This window comes from Lipotes vexillifer, unplaced genomic scaffold, assembly GCF_000442215.2.
Source record: "Lipotes vexillifer unplaced genomic scaffold, Lipotes_vexillifer_v1.1 scaffold71, whole genome shotgun sequence".
Lineage (NCBI taxonomy): Eukaryota > Metazoa > Chordata > Mammalia > Artiodactyla > Lipotidae > Lipotes > Lipotes vexillifer.
Genome location: NW_006793703.1, coordinates 8,180,956 through 8,204,829, shown reverse-complemented (window position 1 = coordinate 8,204,829; position 23,874 = coordinate 8,180,956). Strand labels below are relative to the sequence as shown.

The window sequence follows — 23,874 nt, the reverse complement described above, 5'->3', positions numbered from 1 at the left end:
CCCCCCCCCCCTCCCCAGCCACATCTGATCTGCTTGGGGTCGAAGCAGGTGTGAGAGCCGTGCGGGGGAGGGGTTGGGATGAGAACCTGTGGGACAGCCCCACAGGGAATTCCCTCAGCAGGGCCAGCACTGTCCCCCTCCTTAGTCACTAGGAGGCTCCCAGCCCCAAGCCACTGGTCCAGCTATAAATATTGTCCAGACCAGGATGGAAAACGGCTTCGCATGCTCTCAGACCTGTGTGCTGCCCCGGGTCTGCATCCTCTAAGAAACCCACCTCTTTTCTTCAGTCTGTGGGGACATGAGGGTTGAGGAGCTGGATGGAGTGATCCTAGGGTCCCGAAGCACTGGGGGGCAGCTCACCTGGCAGAGTAACCGGCGCCTCTCTGCCGTCTTTCCCTGCGGGCTTGTTCCCAGCTCTGTGTCTCCCTGAGGTTTAGTTCTCATCTGTCGAACCAGCTCTCCCCCAACCCAGCCAGTGTTCAGCTTTCTCCTCCAGCTCTGCCTTTTCTGTCTGCCAGAGGCTGCTGGTGATGCTTTGGGGTCATCCTCTTTACCACACCTTCATCACCCCTTGGGTGTGGGACACAGGGGTAATAGCCTTGCGTTCTGGCATTTCTCCCACGTCCCAGACTGGTACACGTCAGCCACACCAGCAGCCTGGATGTACAGGGAGGGACTGAGCCTCCGTTTAGACCGTGGAGCATCCCTCGGAGGTCTATCAGGGCAGGTTAGATAATGGGGGAGAAGGGGAAGTGGGCCAGGGGAACGAGGGAGGCCGAGGAGGGAAGGGAAAGGGCGTTTCTCGTGATGAGCCCGACAAACATAAAAGATGACAGGGAAGTACTCTGATATTCTTCCCTTTTCAGGTCAATAAATAATTTTTGGCCAAGGCCAAACTACTCTATCTGGCATCACACTTTTTTTTTAAACCAGTTTTCCTAGTACAGTCCTTCCCTTCTGAGCTCTTTACTATAGAATAAAATTGATAAACGTGAGCCAATGTGTGGTTTAGGATCCATCAACAAGTGAGGTCTGTCCCAGGACAGCCAAAGTTCAGGGACTGCAGGGCAGGGACACCAAACATCTGGTCTACAATTACATTTTGTTCTAGGCTAAATGGGACTGTCCAAAGCAGGTGGGGAAATGAATACCATTAAAAGCACCTTTTCTAACATAAATCTGAAGGCCTATCATCTACCCACGAAGATTAAAAATGTGTGATTTGAGGGCCTGGAGGTTCTGTAATATCTCACTCCTCTGCAGGCAGAATATAAGAAAAGAGATCTAAGGGGATGGTGTGAGATGAAATACTTTCTGAATAAAGAAAATAGAATGCCGAACTGCAATTATATTCTTTGCAGGGGGCTTCAGAAACAGAAAAGGTTTTCACGCCTTTGTGGAGTATGGCTCCCCTGAAGGTAGCCAGTTTCTGTAGGGGCTTAATAATCCCAAGAAACACGTTAACTAGGGCAATTGCTATTTCTTCACTGTTCCTGAGAAAATCAGGTCCTGGTTATGGATTCCAAAATTTGAAGGCAGAGGTTGTTGGCACTGAGAAAACCCTCGTACTGCACCAAGCCACCTAGAAGAACCAGCAGCAATTCTAAAAACCAGATTCTGAAATCACGAGGGTCAAGGAAATCTATAGCTGCTAGTGCTGGAGGGCAAGGATTTGAGAGTAATGATCTTGAGTCTGAGATTAGAGCTAGTTAAAATCTCATAGGTTATCAGCCTGCAAGAGAAGAAAATAAAATGTAAACGGTGCCCCCCTCCATCCCAACACCCCATGGGTAACAGTGCTTAGGCTCTTATTTGGAAGGCCAAAGATGGGTTTCTGGGGAGTTCTTTGAAAAGCTCCTAAATTTGGAAACAAATTCATAAGCATGCATTTATCTATGAGATATGTATACCGTATATGTATTCTTCTGGGGTTTTAAGTAGACTTTCTTGAGGTCCATGAGACTAGAAGGTTAAAACCTATAGGCTTATAGAATTTCTATTTGAAGAAAGGTTGTTGAAATGACCATCTGGGTCACAGGTGCAAGGGGACGTGTGTTAGGGTATAGGTGGTCGTGAACAAGCCAGCCCCTTGGCATCCCCACATCAATTTAAGCAGGAACTTTCTCCCTGGGTTAAACCCTTGTTTTCAGACTCCCACCTCTTCAAGTCTGGCCTCTCCAACCATTGGACGATACACCATTACATTCTCTTTAAGGTGCTTTCAGTCATGACTTCCCCTCTGCACACCCAGCCTAGCATGGAACCCATGACCACCTACTTTCTGAAACTTCACCTAGGCAACTGCAACTTCCTCTGAACACACTTTCCCTTTGCAGTTGTCCTCACTGGCAGTCATTTCTCCTCTACTGCTTATTGGACCTTGCCTTCCAGATCCTTCAAAAATCCCTGGTCCCTTCCCATACCCTGCATATGAGGCCTTCTCGAGAGCGCTGGACAGGGCTCTTTCTTTCTCCCCTTCTGTATTTTTTAATTTTTTTATTTTTTGCGGTACGCGGGCCTCTCACTGTTGTGGCCTCTCCCGTTGCAGAGCACAGGCTCCGGATGCGCAGGCTCAGCGGCCATGGCTCACGGGCCCAGCCGCTCCGCGGCATGTGGGATCTTCCCGGACCGGGGCACGAACCCGTGTCCCCTGCGTCGGCAGGCGGACTCTCAACCACTGCGCCACCAGGGAAGCTCCCCTTCTGTATTTTTGAACACGATACAGTACACTTTTTCCCTATTCTCTGCCCAAAAAGGGCTAAGATGGAATAAAGTCTTTGGTCTCAGGCTCCTTCTCCCAGCTCAGTGGGAAAAATCTCTGGCCCCAAAAAGTGAGGAGGGAGAAAATCTCATGCTAAGAAAAAAGTCACAGAAGCAATATTGTTAGCTGAGAGCATGAACTCAAGTTGCCAGATTGTTTCCCATCCTGGCCTCCGTTTCCTCAGAAAGGCAGTAACTTAACAGGGTTACAGAGAAAAAAGAACTCATGCGAAAGTCATAGTGCCTGCCCCAAAGTGAGCTCTGAATGTTAACTTGTGTCATTAAACTGAAGCTCATTCTGTGAGACGGTTAACAGCCATCTCAGATGCCCGGAGAGGTAGGTGTACACATGCAGGTGGGCTACGGGGTTAACAGATGTGTAATGTGTTAACCCTGTGGGATCCACCATGCATCCTCATAGGATCAGCATCCTTCATCCTTTTAAGGTAGCAATGATTTCCCTGTGTTTAGATAAGGGTGAGATTAGGTACCTTAGCCACGGTCTCTGATACCTTAAAAGGCCAAGCCACCATTTGCCATCTATTTAATTCTAGAGTCCATGTCCTTAAAGCTACATCTTTTTTTTTTTTTTTTTTTTTTTGGATAATTGAAGTCTCTGAGCCTCATTTTCCACTTCCAGGGAGATGACGCCCTCCTGGCCTGCGGGAGGATGGTGTAAAGCTGCACAGCGCCTGGGAGATGCACCGAGCGCTCGGGCAACTGTAGCTGTTATGAACCTCTTCGCCTCAGACCACTTTCCCCCTCTGCTCATATCCCATCTGCTCCATTTCTTCCTGTTTTCCTCTTCCCTATTACAGGAAACAGGATGGGGGAGGGCAGCAAACGGCCACCCCCAGCTCAGGGATGGGGTATAATTTTAGAAAATCCCCTGGCAGAGGGGACAGAGCTCTGAAATTCAACCTGATACCCTTATTCAAGGGTGGGGCGGGAAGGACATGGAATCCAGCTCAGCATATGCTGCTCTTTAATCCCCAACACACCGGCCTCCCAAACTCTTTCCTCCCACTATTCCAGTGCCCCTCCCTGAGGCTGTGTCTCCACCCCCCACCCCCGGAGAAGGTCCCCGGGTCCAGCCCGCAATGCAGGTCAGTGCCCCTCCTCCACCCAGTGATGTTTCAGCTCAACTTCATCCCTGTTAACTCTTCCTCCTCTGGATTCCTGGACAAGCTTCCTTCCCCCAAGGTCCACAGCAGCTTCCTACCACAATGCTCCAACAGAACGTATTAGCCCCGTAGCCCACCTGCATGCGTATACCCACCTCTCTGGGCGTAGACACATCACACACCGAGAACTCCCAGGTTACACAGCCCACTGCTTAGACCTCTTCCATGCTGCCCGAGAATTCTCTTACGACCTATGCCCACCCCGGAAAACCTTAAATCCAAACTGGATCACGTGAGATGGGAAATTCAAGGATCCTCATCCTATTCTAGCTCAACCTGTTTCTCCAGCCTCCATCCCATAATCTAAGCAATCCAGAACTAACACTGCTTGCCAGTGACTCTTCCATCTCTTCTGACCATGAGGAATCCCAGTGCTGGTAGCCATATTTTGGGGTCGCCTGTGGCCATGACAATGGAGATGGGCTCATCCGAGGTGTGGATCTGGTTGTATAAGAAAGATCTGGCAGGGCTTCCCTGGTGGCGCAGTGGTTGAGAGTCCGCCTGCCGATGCAGGGGACGTGGGTTCGTGCCCCGGTCCGGGAAGATCCCACATGCCGCGGAGTGGCTGGGCCCGTGAGCCGTGGCCGCTGAGCCTGCGCGTCCGGAGCCTGTGCTCCGCAACGGGAGAGGCCACAGCAGTGAGAGGCCCGCGTACCGCAAAAAAAATAAAAATAAAAAAGATGTGGCAGCAAAACAAGAGGTGTTCGGCTCTGGGTATGCCTTGTGAGGTGGTGAGGAACACTGTTAAGAAGCTAAGGCAATGGAAATAAATGGGCTTTAGAACACAGATTATCTACAGCTACAGAGACGTCAGGCACACATCGGTAATAAATATGAGCGTTTATTTGGCACCAGATGGCAATACAAAATCCTGGCAGTGGGAAGAGGAAAGGTTCTGTCACCCAGATACTTCCATACGATAGTGAGCCAAGGGCAGGACTTGGCAACAAGTCTCCGAACCCTGCAGAACAAGTATTCACTGAGCACCTGAACCACGAGAGGCTGAGCAGTGTGCCCGGAACCGCACGAGGTGTGGAAAACGTCCTACGCGTGACTTCTGTCTTCAGGAACTAATAATACGAGTGGATAAAACAAAACATGTGGGAAAATACAGAGTACAAATACTAAACTGGGTATTTTTCAAAAAGGGAAATTTTGTCAAAAAGTAGGAGTCTAGCTAGGGTCGCTTCCTTCCTTCCGCAAACATTTATTGAAGATCCAAGACATGCCAGGCACTGGGTACATATTAGTGAACAGAAGAGACAAGGTTTCTGCTCTCATGGAGCTTAAAGTGGAGATGGGAAGGATCAAGTGAAGCACCTAATTGATGATTATGCATTGTGATAAGTGCAATGAGGGGGATTAAACAGGACACAGTAATAAAGAAACATGACTCTTAGAGACAGAATGGCCTGGGAAGGCCTCCACAACAAGGTGGCATTTAAGCTCAGACTTGAAGGATAAAGAAAGAAGCCACCAGAGCCAAGAGTGGTGAGGCGTGGGGCTCAGCGGAACCAGAAGAATGTCTGATGGCCTCGGGCAGGAAAGGCCTCAGAATGTCTGAGAAACTGAGGACGGCAGTGGGCTGTTGCTTACGGGGAAATCAGCACTTAATGAGGCCCTGCAGGCCAAGGTAAAGAGTCTGGATTCTATTTGAGGTGTGATAGGAAACCAGAGGGTTCCAAGCAGGGGAGTAACAGCATCAGATTTATATTTAAAAGCCCAAACCAATGGGCTTCCGTGGTGGCGCAGTGGTTGAGAGTCCGCCTGCCTATGCAGGGGACACGGGTTCGTGCCCCAGTCCGGGAGGATCCCACATGCCGCGGAGCGGCTGGGCCCGTGAGTCGTGGCCGCTGAGCCTGCGGGTCCGGAGCCTGTGCTCCGCAACGGGAGAGGCCACAACAGTGAGAGGCCCGCGTACCGCAAAAAAAAAAAAAAAAAAAAAAAAAAAAAAAAAAGAATAGGGAAGTTTCATAAAAGCACAGATAAAGATGGCTTCTAGGGTGAACAAATAACATATATAGCAGTGGTCTCCCTGAAATGGAAAGTCGTAACGGGAAGGGGAAATAGGCCACATAAAATCAAGAGGGGATTTAATACTGAAGCAGAAAGAGGGAACAAGGTACTACACATCCTTGAGCAGCCAAATGATCCAATTAAGCAGTATTTTAGACAGAGTTGGTGGCAGCAGTAAACAGGATGAGACGAAGGTAAAGAAACAGGAAGCAGGGAGATAACTAGGAAGCTTTTATAGAGGGGACACTTCATAGGAAGAAAAACGAGGATAAGGTGACAGATTACAGAGTATGAGCAAGCATACCACTCTTATCTGCCTCTGCTGACACTCCCCGCAAGGCTCATTTCAGGTACAAAGCTCAGAGAAAGGACAACCAATTAAAAGATCTTTGAAACTTCCATGGGCAAAGATCAACAGGCAACAGATACAAGACATCCAAACCCTAACCTCTGCTGAATGCTGGATTCCCTGAGCCCCAAGGAGCCAAAAGTGGAGTTGAGAAGACAGTCCTTCCGGGGGGTGACCTTCTGGAACCGAAGGCAATGAACGCACAGGTACGGGCCCACCCACAGCAGCAGAGAGTGACTCCTGTCCTGCTTGGCCTTTTGAAACCAAATGAAAACGGTCTATGTTAAACCAGGACACCTTCCAAACTCTCACTCTGAGACAAATGGGGCTGGGATGTGACAGAAAAGATGGGAGATGACCTCTGAGACATCTCAACTAAAGTAATAAAAGCAATCACCAAAGCTTCCTACAAGAGCCCTGGGGGCAGAAACTGAACACAAATATCGAGGAAACCCACATGGCCTCTCCCCACCGAGACACTATGTTCTGTTCGTAACATCACTTGCCAGGTCCCTCAACTGAGGCCAAACGCTCCAGGCAACAAGTCCAGCCGGAGCTGGTTCCACAGGGAGAGAGCCTCCCATGGGAGTAGCCGGCCTGTAGTCTGAGGTCAAAGGTGGAGACGATGGGCGTGTGAAATGAGCCTGGGATATTCCCAGTCCCTGAGGGGGAGGGACAGAAACCGTGCGTCCTGGAGACAGGAGGCTCTATCACGCCTCCCGTGGTCCAGCGGCCTCCATGTGGCACAGGTGATGGGAGGTGGCATCACGTGGGAGGGTGTCCCGGGAAGAGATAGAGGTGGCGGCACAGAGTGCTACAGTACTCGGACATCTCCTTGCATCGGTGGAACTCCGTGCCTGGGGCGTAGCCTTCACGCTCCTTGATGAGCGCGTTCACCTGCAAAGGCAGAAACCCAGGGCCCACGGTTTGAGAATCGGGTGTTTCCATGATCCCAGCAGAAGAGGAAGGGTAGGGAGACTGTGAAAAACAGGGCAAGGGCGGAGGAAGGTAGAACAGCGCGGGGACGTAGAAGGTTCCTGGCGCCACTGAGCCGACTTACCTCCACGAGCATGTCGGCCACATGCTTGTCACAGGCCCTCTCACAGAACACCTGAGTGAGGGCCTCCACGTACCAGGAGCCCCGCTTGGTGTTGCGCATGGCAGCGGTCCCTGCAACCAGGACAGCAGTGAGCACACAGGGAAGGTCCCGGGCACCCTCACACAGCTGGACGGACCTCGCCAACACCCGCTCCCTCTGCAGTCAGAGAGAGACGCCACCTTTTGGATCTCTCCTTTGGAACTCACGATACCTCTGAGGCAGGCGTAGCCACAAATCATGTCGGAGCGAGTGGGCAGTCGCATCTTCAGCCCCTCCTCTTTACTGGCATCGCTCTCCTCGCACTCGGGGGATCTCTCATGGTTCTTCCCGTCTTGCTGGTCGACCCCACGATCCGTTTCATCTGTACAAAGGCAGACAGAGTGGACAGAGATGTTATTTCCTCTCTTGGGCCTGTCACAGGCAAGCCCGAGTTCCCTGCAACCTTGACTGGGAAGAACCATTTCCAGCTGTTGCCTCCAACCTGTGGCTGATGAATTAAAAAACAAACAAACAAACAAACGAACGAACACCATTACTCCCATTCCTCTGCCAGAGTACACCGATCACACAGAGGGTGCCCATGACAGGCCGGACACCGTGCCCAAGCACATGCACATATACACAGTCTGAGCTCTGTCCACTCTGTGTAAGACAGGGGAAGTGCTGAATCAAAAACTCCTTGTAAACAGAATGAAAAGCCATCTGTGTCCATGATTCACTTGTTCAATTGTCAATATTCCTGGAAGTCAAAGTGCTCCTTATTGCAATACACAATAAAATATTGATATAGTTTTATTATATAAAAAAGAAAAACAAGAAACCAAAAATATGATTACTACATTTATGCTACATGAAAACTACAACCTCAAATCTATCTATCAATAAACAAATTATAAAACTAAGCATGATCAGCTGTTTTCAGAGTGTTTTGGGTATTTTAAAATCACTTATTGTTTATTAATTTCATAAGCCAAATTGTAGCTGGCGTGCAAAATTTAAGAGAAATTTAAAGAAACTTAAAATTGGGATAATTTGACTATTTTCTCCTACACAATATAAAAAGAACACTATTATCCAATATTAGCAGTAGATTCTCAACATACCCTGAGCACATGTCCAACCTCCTGACCTAGGCCTTATCTACCCCAAGACATGCTCTCCTTCTGATGCTGTTGTCGTGGGGGCGGTAGGAGAGACACAGGACACACGGCTGTCACGCCGAAGGTGAAGGAGTAAGTATGCTTTCTTATACCTCCCTCTCCATAGGACCCCCAAGACAGCCTGAAACGGGTGTGAGGCTTGAAGGTCTGTGCAGAAAATGACCAAGATTCACTGATCCAATAAAAATTTATTGAGCAACTGCCATATGCCAGGCACTGTTTTTGTTTGAAGCCCTAGGGATATAGTGAAGAAAAAGTCCCTGCCCTTCTGGAGCTTACGCTCCAGTTTAGGAGCCAGTCATCTGGGGTGGGGCGGTCCTTCTAAGAGGCATCAATTACGTTAACTAAATACAGCGGAAGACAGTTGAGCTCAGGCTTTCAAAGGAAGAGCTGGCTACGGGTCATGCCTTGAAGGATTTAATTGTAGAGAGAAGATTCACGTTAGCCCAGAAGAGAGCAATTCTTCCCTATCCAGGTCTAGTATTTGTATATAATCTCTGAACAAAGGAAGAGAAAATGATCATGAACATGTTTATTTCCTTTTACTTTGCTAGTGACACCTCCTAAAGGAAATAGGCCAAGCTGAATGTGTCCCTCAAGAGAAAGGAGACTCCTCCCTTGTCTTTGTGTCTCAGATCTATTAATCAATAAATGTTTCTTTTCACAGTATTCCCATATATGTTTTTTATATTATTGCTACGCTTTTTAGGCAGATTAATTTCCATCCATTCATTCAGTATTTATGAAGTGCTACTGCATATCAGGTAGTGCTCTGAGCCCGGGGATACAGCAGGTGCATAAAAAAGTAAGTTCCTGCCCGCACATACTCTTTTCTTAGCACTTTTCCCTGCCATGGTAATCGTCCTGAAAAAAAATTTATCGTATTATTTCTTACTTAAGCTCCCAGTAGCTCTGTACTATTATCTGTCAAAGTCCAAAGTCCAAAATCTCAGCTGTAGCTAAAGGTATATGATCACGTGGTCAGCCACATCTCATTACATATGACTGATGCAGATGCTCAGTTTTTAAATTAGATTTGGGCATACTTCTGGGTCAGCACACCTTTTTTGGGGGGCGGGAAGGGGATATCTTTTTAATCTTGGTATGCTTGTCATATTGCATCCCCCCCTTTTCCCTGAAAGGATCTGTTACTCCACACCCATATAAAAAATGTATTATTTGAATGCTTGGACAAAGTGACCTTTAAATCAAACTACAAGCCCCTTAGGGGCACAGATCATGTCCTAACAGTCAGAGCTGGCACTTTCTGCGGATTTCCTATGAGCCAGGTACTGTGCTAAGTAAGTCCTTCATACGAACCATTTCACGTAATCATCACAACAGCCTGACCTTATGAAGTAGGTCTGATGATTATCTACATTTTATTCTGAGGAAACTAAGGTGCAGGGGCATCAAGTAACTTCTCTAACGTGACATAACTAGTCAGTGGTAGAGGCAGAATTTGACTCCACATTTAGAGCTTTTAATTATTATTGTTTTCCTCCAAGATGAGAGGCAGGCCTCCATGTCTTCTGAGCCTAGTCGGGGAGTCCTGGCTCTTCAAGGGGTAAAAGAGACTGCGTGCAAGAAAGAAGAGGGCCGGCAGCAGCTCACAGAAGAGCACGAGCCAGAGGCTGACACGGCGCTTCTGCGCTGCTTTCCTGCGTGACACGTGAGTGACACAGAGAAGGGAGGAGACAAGAACGGAGTGTAGGTGAGACGAGAAGTAAAAGGAGAAAGTGGAAAGGGGGAGGGGGGTGGAGGAAAAAGAGGAAGAGGATAAAGCGAGAGGGCTAGGAAGCAGAGACAGCCGGAAAATCCTCAACTGGAATGAGTAACCAAAAAAGCGCATCGGGGTTAATAAGCACAGAGAGAAGGAAGCGTCCTGAGGAAAGAAGGCGAAGACACTGGTAGAGAGCGTCTGGAGGACAGGATGTGGCAGGTGCACAGAGAGCTGACCAACCTGAGAGCCAGGGGCTGCCCAAGTCCCAGCACACCCCATGCATTGGGAGACACTTACAGAGCAAGAGAGGCGGTGGCAGCAGTGAACAGAAGGAGGTGCCCAAGGGATCCGATAGCACCTGAGAGGAGCAAACAGGAAAGTGAGAGCTGGTGGGAGGCTGCCCAGGAGCCACACCCAGGTGCTGGTCTGCCAGGGCACTCACCTCCACGGCAGGCCTGGATGAAGAACATTTTCGGTTTGTTCTGTAGGCTCGGGCAGTTGGCATTGTCAAAGAGCCGGAAAACCTCTTGTAGCTGCCAGAAACAAATAAGGGAGAAGGGAGGTTGGTGGTCAGTGGGACCTCCTGAGTCCTACACACAACAGCAGCCATCACTGGAGAGAGGGGCAGGCGGGAGGTGAAGCGGCCCAGCTTGCAGAGCTGCGGCCACGGGACGGCACGCACCTGAAGCAGCGTGCCGTCCACGCCATAGACACCGCCCTCCACGCCGTGAGAGAGGAGCGCCACTATGCAGGAGTCCGTGACACGGTGAGCGGGTAGCTGGGCAAAATCCCGGAGCTTCTCTTGCATTTCCTAGAAGAAAGACACCTTTCAGCGTTGTTCACTAGTCAGCACCAATGTAAGCTTTTCTTCAGTGTCTGAAACCCTAAGCTATTAGAAGGTACAGTGTGTTCCCTACATTCCTGTGGTCAATGGTAAGTGAAGTCAGAGATGCACCAGAAAACTACATGACTTCAGACAAAATTCTGAATATAATTTTACAATTCACAGACTCACTGAGGTATGTTAAGAACTCCTGGATTAAAACAAGTTATCAGCGAAGCTAATCATGCACGAGCTACAGCTATAACTCGATCCGTTCTCCAATCAGCAACCTGAACCTTCTTCAGAGCACATGCCCTTGTATATAAATGGCACAAGGCGGGCCGCCGGGTAAACTGGAACAGCTACAAGAACTGCTGTGTGACACAGGGCTCACAGGATCCTGAGAGTAGAGAACAGCAGTACTCCTTTGCTGTTGTCTGTCTGAGAATTTAAGTTCCTGGAGACAGTGATGATGTCTGCATAAAACGCTTTGTCCATGGAAGAACACACTCTATGGAGGATTCTGTAAGGGTCATGACTACATATATGGGCCAAGGGATCAGACAGACCTCAGCTGGATCCCTAGTTTCATAAATCAGAACAAGTTATTTAGCCCCTCAAGGCTCTAGTACCCGTTTTGTAAGACAATTAAGCATAAATTTCCTCCAAGTTTGTAAAGATTAAATGCGATATGGCACAGAAAGGACTTATCACTATGTCTGGCGCATACTGCAAAGATCTGCCATTACAATGTGCTTGTCTAATGAAGGGTAACGATACTATTTTTTCAAAGAAACCGTGTAGTCTAACTTAAGAATCTTTTTGATCTTACACTAGACTGCCATATATGAGTAACACTCTAACTGAAGCATTATACCTAACAGTATAATAATATGATACCAACTTTTAAACCTATGTCTCCCTCTACAACTCAAGATGTCTGGATTGTCTCTGAGATGAGCAGAGAGAAAACAGGCTCATTTTACTATGAACTTGATCAAAATATAATGAAGAATATGCTATCTAGGCAGAACAGTTATAGTACACATATATCTAACAGTCCATACACAGCCCCCAGTAAAACACACACTTGTGTAATACACTGCGGTGGTTCTCCAAGTGCGGCCCCTAAAACAGCAGCATCAGCACCACCTGGGAACCTGTAAGAACTGCAAAGTCTTGGCCCCCAGCAAACTGTGTTTTCACAAGCCCTCCAGGTAATTCTGATGTGCTAACGTTTGAGAACTGCTTATCTGTTTGGAATAGTTCTGTTTGCACATAATTGAGACTTAATAAGAGACTTGAAAGTCTGCAATTTCACTGGAAATGGAGAAACTGGCTGTGCTGAAAGAGCATGTGTATTTTCTGAGCAAACAGAACCCAACCATAATACTGGAGATCTTAAGGTAATAAAAGATATCCAAAATTCATTCATTTTAAGAATATATCATCTCAAGAGCCTACATGAGTATGACTGCTCCTCTGGAGTTGACTGTAACAGAATTTAACATGTAATAGGTGAAGTTCATTTTGCTCCAAGGAGGGAACAAATATACAGGTTAGGCACTCAGGAGCATTTTGCACTTAAGTGAGATTACTAGGTCAGTACACAGAAGACAACAAAGCCCAAAGTTAAGAACACACGGGCTTTGTAACTGAATTTAATAAGATTAAACCATTCAATCAATGGGGGTTAGTCATTTGGGGAAATTTTTCCAAAAGTAGCATAGCTTAAAATAGGATCTCTAGATCTATTTCTGATAAAATTACAGAACTTCTATAAATAGCAGGGCTCTTAACACTTCCATGTGTTTTTGGCTGGGGGACACAGAAGAAAAGAATAACCTGTGAACTCCCTGAAATGATACCCAAAATTTTACTGGCAGCTGTATTTTCCAGAGATGACCCATAGCTTACCCCTATACCCTCAAATCCGTCTGTGACCAAATGCAAGTTACAAACCAATACCACCACATGGTGAAAGGAAACCTGCCACTTTAAAGTGTATCTCATTTCCTAATATACGATAAACTGTAATTCTAGAACTAGTAAAACTCATGAGGTAGATGCAAGAAGAAAAGACTCTGATGATGAACAGAAGCACTGAACACCTACATGAGCGGTGAGGATAATAGCGTGCTCCCCAGCACTGTCAGGCGAAATGATTCTCTGAGACTACACTATCTCCAATTTTTCAATGGAATTATCTCTAAAGCAAAAAGGAATAATACGGGGAGAAAAAGAGGATCTAACTTTTCTTGGTTCTGTCTCTTTGCTCACCAAATAATTATATAAAAGACTTGAGGGACTTCCCCTGAGGTCCAGTGGTTAAGACTCAACGCTTCCACTGCAGGGAGCACAGGTTCAATCCCTGGTCGGGCAACTAAGATCCTGTATGCCTTGTGGCATGGCCAAGAAGTTAAAGAAAAAAAAAAAAAAAAAAAAAAAAAAAAGAATTGAGCCCCTTGAGATGTTCTATCAGAAAGATAGTATCCTGTACAGATGCCTAGTGCACCAAATTATCACACCCACTGTTGCTACCTGGTTTTAACTGCATCTGAAAGTTCGATTGGCCACTGTCAGAAACTCATTCTGCAATGTCCTCCTCCTGTTTCTGAATCTCCAGAGCTGAAGACTAGCATACGTGGAGGGTGATATCCCGAAGGTTCAGTCCTAGCCCTTTTGCTTTTTCTCAAAGATCATAATCTCTCATTACTTAAAGTCTTTTTCCTACACAAGTAGTTCCCAAATTTACATCTTTGGTCCTGACTTCCTCTGAGGCCCTCAATTCCTTACGCTCTCCATCTTCTTCCATAGGTAGTTATTTAATCACAAAGCACTGACAGTACAATCATGCCATTATACTATTTTTCACATATATTCTTTTCCTTTTGGTCCACTATCCCGTCCAGGCCCCCACCATCTCATACTGGCATTATGATATTAACTCCAAACTGTATTTCCTGCCACTGGTCTCTACCTCATTCATTACTGTCATATTAATCTTCCTGAATCATCACTGTGAATGCGTCACCTTTCTATTCAAAAACACTAACGATGTTCTAATGTCAACACAAGGAAGTCCAATTCCTTTGGGAAGACGTTCAAGGCCCTGTGCATTCTGGTCCCTTTTTCTCCAATCTCGTTGTTGGAACTCCTGTGCCCTAGACATTTGGTTCACCCACAAGGTCCCTAACACACACGTTTCTAATCTGTCTGCTGTTCTCCCTGTGTAGGACCCCTTCACTCCTCCTCTCTTGCCTCAGTAGCTTCCATCCTTCACGGGCAGCTTAAGTCTCACATCCTCCACTTATCTTTCTGACCACCTCTACCCAGGTGATGGTTTCTTCCTCTTAACTACTGCAGAAGACGCTGTCTCTAGTCTTTTGTTGTCCTTAGGAAATAAGGGGATGTGCCTCTTTTTTTTTTTTCTAAACTGATGTCAAGACTCCCTCATCTAACTGAGATCCCTTGAACTCAAGGTCCACATTGAAAAAAATCTCTGGCAGCTAACATAGTTGCCCCCTGTTATAAGGTGCTCAAAACTGAACTCCACTGCAATTCAAGTTATGGAACAACGTAACCAGAGAATCAGAATCCAACAGGTCCTGGAATCTGCAACAGGGAATGGCATCTGTGAAGTGGGCCCACAGGCCCATCAAAGCTACTGTCTCTAAGATAAGAATCAGTAGTACACAGCTGACCTGGTGCTTAGTGATGTATCTTTAACTATCAAGCACATAAAATCCCTTATCAACTGCATAAAATTTGGAAAACCATGACATAATAAATTCCTAGTAAAAAAAAATGACTAGACCAAAAGCTGTAAAGAAATGTAAATCGCATTCATTTTGTTAAGTGACCTTCTAATAGGATTCCCTCTGTAAGAATTACAGCTGTTGTCCCACCTTTATTCCCTTCATGCCCAGCAGATCTCTCAGGAAAGCATATAACCTACATGAATACTTGATGTAGAAAGGAGCTGTTCCAGCCATGGCTTTGCAGCAAGGGTGGGATTACTTCTTTGCCTGAGCTATTATTGGGAAGCTGGTAACAGCATGTAAAGAACAACATTCAGGTCCCTACCAATGAATCTGGCCTTACCCCAAATTTAGCAAATACACAATTATTCTCACAGAAGCAAGACAGCTGAGAAATAGAAATGAAGACCACAGACAATGCTGACCACCCTACCTCAATAGACCAAAGAGAATCTTCTAGAAACCTTAATTTTACCATGGATATTCCCAAAGGCAAGTTTAGGAAAGCACTATTATTCTGAATCAAAATAAAGAATTAGTATTAATTTACCAATAGACTATTTTCAATTTCAAAACAGAGCTACCTAAAGGTAACAAAGTCAGTGGTACAGCCCGGTAACTGAGGCTGAAGGGGACTAACTCCTAACAAGAATGCTTATGACCTGCAGGGACCTAGCTCAGAAGTAATCTACGCTGACATCTGTCTTGTGGCCACACAACTGATAAGAATAGGTTATGTTAGGGACTTCCCTGGTGGCATAGTGGTTAAGAATCCGCCTGCCAATGCAGGGGACATGGGTTCGAGCCTTGGTCTGGGAAGATCCCACATGCTGCGGAGCAACTAAGCCCATGAGCCACAACTACCGAATCCCGCGCACCTAGAGCCCATGCTCTGCAGCAAGAGAAGCCACCGCAATGAGAAGCCCGCGCACCGCAACGAAGAGTAGCTCCTGCTCTCTGCAACGAGAGAAAGCGCGCGCTCAGCAACAAAGACCCAACATAGCCCAAAGAAAAAAAAAGAATAGGTTAATTCATGAAATGACCATAAAACAGTATTTACAAGGACAATTCTAGCAAACTTTCATTTGTAAGAATTTTATGTGCCAACGTAACCTTGAGAACTGGACTCCTAGGCAGCAACGTCAACCAAGAAGTCACTGTCCTGTGTAACCCTGACTTATAAATATCTTTTCTTAGTTGGTTGGGTGCATATCAGTATCTCACCTCCTGAGGGACTGGGAATCAAGCTGCTGAGCATGTAAAAGTGAGAACCCAACCCTGGACTATTCTTACTCAGGGAGTGCACAGCCACCCTGAGAAGTCAACACCCAGGCAGCTGGCTGGCCTGAATCCTTTCTCTCTTTTCTTTTGTTTTCTTTTTATTATTTATTTTTTGGCTGTGTTGGGTCTTCGTTGCTGCGTGCGGGGTTTCTCTAGTTGCGGCAAGCGGGGGCTACTCTTCGTTGCGGTATCCGGGCTTCGCAGTGGCTTGCGGGGTTTCTCTAGTTGCGGCAAGCGGGGGCTACTCTTCGTTGCGGTATCCGGGCTTCTCATTGCAGTGGCTTCTCTTGTTGCAGAGCATGGGCTCTAGGCACACAGGCTTCAGTAGTTGCGGCAGGCAGGCTCATTAGTTGTGGCTTGTGGGGTCTAGAGCACAGGCTCAGTAGCTGTGGCGCACGGGCTCAGTTGCTCCACTGCATGTGGGATGTCCCCTGCATTGGCAGGTGGATTCTCAACCACTGCGCCACCAGGGAAGCCCTTTTTTTTTTAAACTAGATTGCAAGGTGGGATGCAGAACACAGCAAGTAAAAGGTAGGGAGAGAACATAACTCCAGTAAGGCACAACCCAGCAGGCAGAGGAGCATGGACGTTTCTGGCCCCCAAGTGTTGTCCCGTTCTCTACTGCACACGTCAGCATGTCCTGCTTCGGGTACCTGTGCAGTCTGGTCAAGGAGAACATGAACTTTGTAGCCCAAGAGCTTGAAGAGGGTGACGAGAGTGCTGTGGTCCACATCCCCTCCAGAGCGGAATTCCAGGTCTTTCTCGCCAGTGAAGCGCACATTGCTCAGCACCAGTGCCAGGCCACGAGGCCGAGACTGCAACCTATAGGCCTGGGGAGGGGAGGCCGATTAGACCATGAGCTTCTTGAGGACAGAAACTACGCCTCCCCCACTAGACGAGGCATTTCAAGAAAACAAAGACATCACGTACTTCTCCTTAATCCCACCAGGCCAAGTACAGAAATACCCACAGAACAAATTCAGTCGGCAATTATTTTCTGACTAATAAAGGCAGGAAAGAAATCTATATACACAAACTAAGTTCCGATGCCCAGGAAAGGTATCTCACTTCTCAACGCTTCTCCTCTTGCCATTTTGCAAGACTCACCAGCTGGTAGTGCGCTTGATAAAACTCAGGAGTGCAAGACTTCACCTGAAGGCTGGGAGGCCCATCTCCATGGTCTAGGGAGTGTTCCACTGTATCTGCGGCATAGAGAGCAGAAAAGCTGGCACACAACCTACACAGCAATCCTAGTACTTCATTGTAACTTCAGGCACCCTTTTCATAAAATTATTGGTCTTGCTCACGTCCCTTGTCTGTAAGCTATATGGGGGCAGAGACCCTGTTTGCTTTTGCTCACCACTGGATCCTCTGCACTTAGCCTGCGTATAGTAGTAGGTGCTCAACTGAGTCAATGACTGAATGGGGTATATGATAAAACTCTTGTTCTAATCACTAGGTTACTCAATCAGCAGGGTAGAGGCCCATGATGTAGTCTCTCCTCATCGTAAAATAACTAAGCTTTACAGAGGAGACAGGCCAATTGTATGCAGGAACTTCCTACCTGCACAAGTTGCTCCAAGGGCCGATCACCATTAAAAAACCATCTATGATGTAAGAAAAACAGGCCCAACCCAGAGCCCATCTAAACTGTCCTGCTGGTCCCTAACAAATTCACTGAGGAAACCGTTCCAATATGAACGAAAATAGGTTTCACACTAGGGCAAAGTCAGATGCCAGTCAAGGAGACGGAAGTCAATCTGCGGGACCCATTTTACGCCATCGATTCTCACCTGGAGACAGGCGGCGCTGCTTGCGGGGGCGACAGGACTCACACACCGGGAAAGGGAGACTCAAGTTGTAGTCGCAGCTCAACTGTAAGAAAGCAGGACCCCGGCCCCGTACCAGGCCTTAGGGAGCTGGTCCAGCCCAAATAATACAGAAATCTAGTCCTGTTCCCCACTTCACCACAGTCTCAAAAATGCCCTTCCCACCAAACCAACCCTTCCCAACACACCACATGTCTAGGGCTCCATACCGGTGGGAGTATGTGCTGAAGACCAGCCAGGGTTGTGAGCAACAGGTCCTCCAGGTGACCCTGCTTGGTCTCCCTCAGGGCCACACAGAAGGCATCAAAAGCCTGGGGGCCCCTCTTGGGCAGCAAGTTGAGGAGTTCCACATTCTGGCTGAAACTGCACACCTTGGCCTACAATACAAGGATAAAACATCACATCTACTTAGCCAGCTGTAATTCTGTTTCTCCAGATGAGCTTCCCAGTAACAGCATCATCCATCTCAAGAACTCCTTTTACAGAAAAACAGGTACGTGGGAAGTCCTTCCCCCATTATTCTTGAACTATATGTCTTTTCTGTTAAATGCTCTAGGATAGAAGAGCATTTTCATTTCCTTAGTAAAGCACTACATCTTTTTCACACTTTACTATGCTCTGTTCCTCTTCCTACCACTAATATATTTACTTGGCTTTTCTCTTTTGCCTTCAGATACCTGAATGTGCTCCCTCATTTCCAAGGTGATAATGTCCTTCTCCAGGAGATGTTCTAACAGTTCACTCAGCAACAGCTGTTTGGCCAGCACCACTCGGTTCTTTCTTAGAGCTTCCTGATGGTCAGGATGCATGCCATACACTCCCAGTATCCTACAGATAAAAGAAAGAAAAGCTGTCAAGTACAAGATCTGGCACAGAGAAGTGGAGTGGAAGAGGCGTGGGTAGGAGAGATATAAAGAACAGGACTTATGATAACTAAAATGAGACATATTTTATTGAACGTGCTTAAAATCATAGAAGTATTAAGCAGTAACACACTGATCATAAGGAAATGCTATACAATCCTTTATGGAGGATGTTCAACGGAGACCATCTTCTGAGATGAATGGTCTGATGAGGGGAAATATCTATCGTGACAAAAATAATACACACACGAGTAGACATTCTCACAAGAAGGAATATTCCTCCGTCTGACCGACCAATTTTTCATTAAGGAGTATTCCAGAAAACATTTCACACTATTTATCTAAGCTGCTGACAGTGATATGAATCTAAAATAATCCTTTTTTTAATATATAAATTTATTTATTTTACTTATTTATTTTTGGCTGTGTTGGGTCTTCGTTGCTGCATGCTTTCTCTAGTTGCGGTGAGCGGGGGCTACTCTTTGCTGCAGTGTGCGGGCTTCTCATTGCGGTGGCTTCTCTTATTGTGGGGCATGGGCTCTAGGTACGTGGGCTTCAGTAGTTGTGGCACGCAGGCTCAGTAGCTGTGGCTCGAGGGCTCTAGAGCGCAGGCTCAGTAGTTGTGGTACACGGGCTTAGCTGTTCCGCGGCATGTGGGATCTTCCTGGACCAGGGCTCGAACCCATGTCCCCTGCATTGGCAGGCGGATTCTCAACCACTGTGCCACCAGGGAAACCCCACAACTATGGTTTTTAAAACGGTAAGTTCCTGTGACAAAATAACACTAGAAATGACCAGGATCCTATAAGAACCGAATTAAGTAAAAATCTGACGGAAAGTCACAGTAGATAAATGTCAATGATGAAAACAATCAACATAACCTGAAATCACTCAAAGAGTTAAAGCATGTAAAGGCGAAATTATTTTGGTAATTTAGTTTACGAGGGATGTCTTCATTTCAAGGATTCCTTAGTTTTGCTATGCGTTTGGAAAGAGTTCAGCTTCTGTTGATGAACTCAAAGAATCCCATTTCCGGGTGAGAGGGAGACACAAGAGGGAGGAGATATGGGGATATATGTATACGTATAGCTGATTCACTTTGTTATAAAGCAGAAACTAACACACTATTGTAAAGCAATTATACTCCAATAAAGATGTTATAAAGAAAATAAAAGAATCCCATTTCCAGTGTGTAAGATTTATGTGCCTAATTTATATAAATCCAGGGTGTGCCAGCCTGCTTAGTCACAGTTTCCAAGTACATGACAACAGTAAGGACCTGATGGCAGTGAGAAAGGAATATGGTACCAGCTTCAGATTATAACTTAAAAAACCTATTTTAAAATGCATCCCGGGGGTTTCCCTGGTGGCGCAATAGTTAAGAATCCTCCTGCCAATGCAGGGGACACGGGTTCGAGCCCCGGTCTGGGAAGGTCCCACATGCCGCGGAGCAACTAAGCCCCTGCGCCACAACTACTGAACCTGTGCTCTAGAGCCTGCGAGCCACAACTACTGAGCCCATGTGCCACAACTACTGAAGCCCGCGCGCCTAGAGCCCATGCTCCGCACAGAGAAGCCACGGCGAGAAGCCCGTGCACCGCAACGATGAGTAGACCCCGCTCGCCGCAACTAGAGAAAGCCTGCACAGCAACAAAGACCCAATGCAGCCAAAAATAAATAAATAAATTAATTAATTAAAAAAAAAAAAAGAATCACCTTGGAACACACCAAAGCAGTTAACAATGACAACATGTATGAACTCTCATAAAAATAAGTGTTAACAGTTCAGTCGCAAAATAACATCGTAGCTGGATTCTGGGTATTTCCTCAGGATACACACCAATGGTGGGGTGGGTTTACTCGACTTTTTTCCCTTAATTTACCAGTAGCATTTTCTCCTTAAAACTTTCTCCTCCCTTGGTTTCCATGACACCATTCTCTCCAGTTTCCCTCTCTGCTTACTAGGTCCCCGTTTCCTTCACAGGACCTTTGGTCTGCCCTTAAATGTTGACATTCCATTAGGAAGCCCCCTCAAAAAGCCTCTCCCTACTCAGTATCATCCACACAATTCACTAATCGACTCCCCGTTCTTAACTCTAAGTTATAGACTTGAATTTTCAATCAATAACTTATTAGGTTTAATCTGAAGCAGTAGCCATTCTACACACACCTGCTCCTTGCAGGATTCCATACTACGGGGAGAGTCTCAAAGGTGGACTTTCCAAAAGTAACCACAATCACCAAGAACTTTAGGACACATCGGGAAAGGGGGGAGGGGGTGGAGGAAAGGACACAAAGGCGATTCTTAAGTCTTGATTCTGTGTCCTTCTGCAGGTTCTGGTTCCAAAGTCCTCAATTCATCACCTGGGTCTGGACCGGGAGGCATTAAAATGTTATCCTGGGTGATGTCTGCCATGATACGATTTAACTGGGGCAGAGGCTGAGACACTCGGAGCCTCGGGAACCTCCTTGTCTCAGAGTACTCAAACCCCAAAATCTGTGTTGACTGCTGTGAAAATCTGGTCATTACACCCAACGCAATACGGATCATGATATATTCAATCCGAAACAAATGCACATGAGGCAGAATTCCGAGATCTGCAGGTCTCATCGGTTTTTATGAGTACAGAGTTTAGTTCCTCAAAAGGGAACCGAGGGAAAGAAAGAATAAAGAATCCTTTAACAGAAACCGAGATTTGACAGGACTGGAAAGAGCTCGCCTGGTTCAGAGCCTCCGGGGTTGGAAGAATGGAGGCTGGGGAGTCTTTTGCTCGAGAGGGACAAGGCCCAGAAGAGATTCGCCCGCCCGCGCTCCCCTCGGGGGTTCAGCCGGCCTCCCACCCTTGGCTGGAAGCTTGGACAACGCGGCTTCCAGGGGCTTCGAGGGGAGGGGCCCCAGGGCCATACGCCTAAAACCCACGTCTCCCTCCCTGGGTCCCACTACGGACCCCTGGGACCCTCCCCACTCACCTGCGCCCCCTATCAGCGGCCATCAGCCCCTTTTGCTGCAGGGCGGACCGGGAGCCCGCGCTCGGCGCCGCCATTTCCCGGGCTGTGCGCGCACCGCCCACAACCCAAACAAACCGCGAGCCCTCTGGTCCTCCGCATCCCTCCCCCGTCCGCCGGCGCGCAAAGCGCCTGCGCGCTGCTATCCCAGCTCCGCCCCCACGCGAGGCCGGCCGCGCCGTCGCAGGAGCGCGCGCAGGCGCGGAACCCACGCGGCGGACTCGCTGTCCAATGGGGTGAGCGAGCGCGCTCGGCGGAAGGGGAAGCGAGGAGCCGCCCCGCCCTACTTGGCCATCCGATTAGTCGTCGGTTCCCGCGGAAATCACAGCTCCCTCCCCGGAACCGCCCACCTCTCCTCACCCGCCTGTTGCAAGAAAGGTATGGAGATGGGTGTGGCCGGACTTTTCACTTTATTAAAGTTAACTGTTGGGACCAGGGTAAGGAGGACAAGGACAGCACTAGAAGGCGCTAGACAGATACCCGCGCAAAGAATGAGCGTGGGTCAGCGATGGTTGGCTCAAACCTGCATCGCAGGCACAGCACATGATTAGAGAAGCTGGTGTTCTGTTTGGATCTGAGGAAGCAGGGCAGGGGGTCCTCGGGTAAAACCCAGCGGGGTCAGGCGCAGGGGTGAGGCTGAAGCTATTGCAGACAGTGCAGGTGTTTCCAGTGCTTCATAATAGATAATGCAAGAGGGATCCTTAGATGCTCCACCACCCCTCGCCAAGGACCTCGGGTTTTCTCTTTTCTGACCATCATATCCACCCATCCTCAGAATCAGATGTCCCTCCCCCTGGGGCAGTTTACTCCACTGCTTCTAGATAGGATGGGACCCTGCACTGGGGACTGCTGTCTAGCCCCCCCCCCCGCCCCCCGGGGCAGGACTTTCCCATTGGAGCAGGGGCCATCACAGTTTTGATCAGCTCTGCTCCTCTAGGAGGCTGGGCACACTCCTGGTCCCACTCAGCAGTCCCTGTCTGCAGACACAGCTGGTCCTCCATTCTGTCTACACGAAGTCTTCTACCCCTCACCAGCCATTGACCAAGACGGAAATTGAGAGGTGTGCATGAAATGGCTTCTGTTGCCTTGTATTGAAAACACAAGGGCTATGGGATCAGAAGAGCAGAATTCAAGACATTTGTGTGTTATTTACTAGCGCTGTGCCCCTGTGCAAATTATCAATTTTTTCTGACCCTTAGGATCCTCATTTTTCAAATGAGGACAATACCTCATTTTTGTGATCTAATAGAGGCAAAGCACCTGGAACAGAAGTAACAGAGCTGTCACTCAGATATTGTTTCTTTTCTTCCTTCACTACATTCTCTGGAATCTCCTCATCTCACCCTCAGTCTAACTCTGGAAATACCAGGTATGGGGTAGGTCACTGAATATTGCCTGAAGGCTCAAATTGTGCCGCCTACATCCCTGGGATGTGCCACTGTAAAACTGGGAAGGGCTCACCATAGCCTCACTCCCCTCTGGGTTAAAGTCATCATTTGTGACATCCAGGTGGAGACGCAGTTCCTGACACATAACAGGCACTGGGAAGCATTGTTCGAATGAATGAGTGGGTCTGGTGCAGAAAGATGATATATCCTGGGAAAGTCCTTTAGGGGGGTGTCCAGTTGTTTCCATAGAAAACATCATCATCAAGGTGACCAAAGCTGACATCGTAGGCAGGGGGTGGAGTAAGAGGTTCCAATTTGGGGGGCGCCCACAAGCTCTGCAGATCAGGAACAGTGGACGCAACTCGTCGTCCCCGAAGCCGCAGGCTGACTGGAGATCTTCCAGGGCTTCCTGAGATCACAGACCCCTCTGAGCCCACTCGCCTGTCCAGTCTGGCTCTCCTGGGCTCCTCTAGATGGCTAGGCTGTCCCACCTCAAGTTCTGGGGGGGTTACAACACTGGTGTAGGAGGGTGGTTTATCCACCCCTGGGGGGTGGCACTGTGATTCCAACACTGTGGCCTCTTCGTAGGTTGGCACCTCAAAGGCTTCATTGTCCCTGAAGGCGGGGGGGGG

General features: G+C 47.8%; 2 protein-coding genes across 2 annotated transcripts in view; both read right to left on the bottom strand.

Moving 5' to 3' along the window:
* Positions 1-7,074: 7,074 nt before the first annotated feature.
* CASP2 (caspase 2) lies at positions 7,075-21,975 on the bottom strand. The gene is made up of 11 exons (XM_007466644.1): positions 21,819-21,975; positions 18,663-18,813; positions 18,195-18,362; positions 17,950-18,031; positions 17,264-17,358; positions 16,810-16,986; positions 10,974-11,102; positions 10,734-10,824; positions 7,620-7,769; positions 7,370-7,479; positions 7,075-7,206 (listed from the first exon to the last, which is right to left on the bottom strand). The coding sequence occupies exons 1-11, from the start codon at positions 21,890-21,892 to the stop codon at positions 7,075-7,077; spliced, it is 1,359 nt and encodes a 452-aa protein (XP_007466706.1). The 5' UTR covers positions 21,893-21,975.
* Positions 21,976-22,958: 983 nt separating this feature from the next.
* Positions 22,959-23,874, bottom strand: part of TMEM139 (transmembrane protein 139) — a 1,659-nt gene continuing 743 nt past the window's right edge. Inside the window, exon 2 of the mRNA XM_007466643.1 lies at positions 22,959-23,857. Within this exon, the coding sequence (XP_007466705.1) occupies positions 23,464-23,857 (394 nt within the window). The 3' untranslated portion in view covers positions 22,959-23,463. The remainder of the gene's footprint in view (positions 23,858-23,874) is intronic.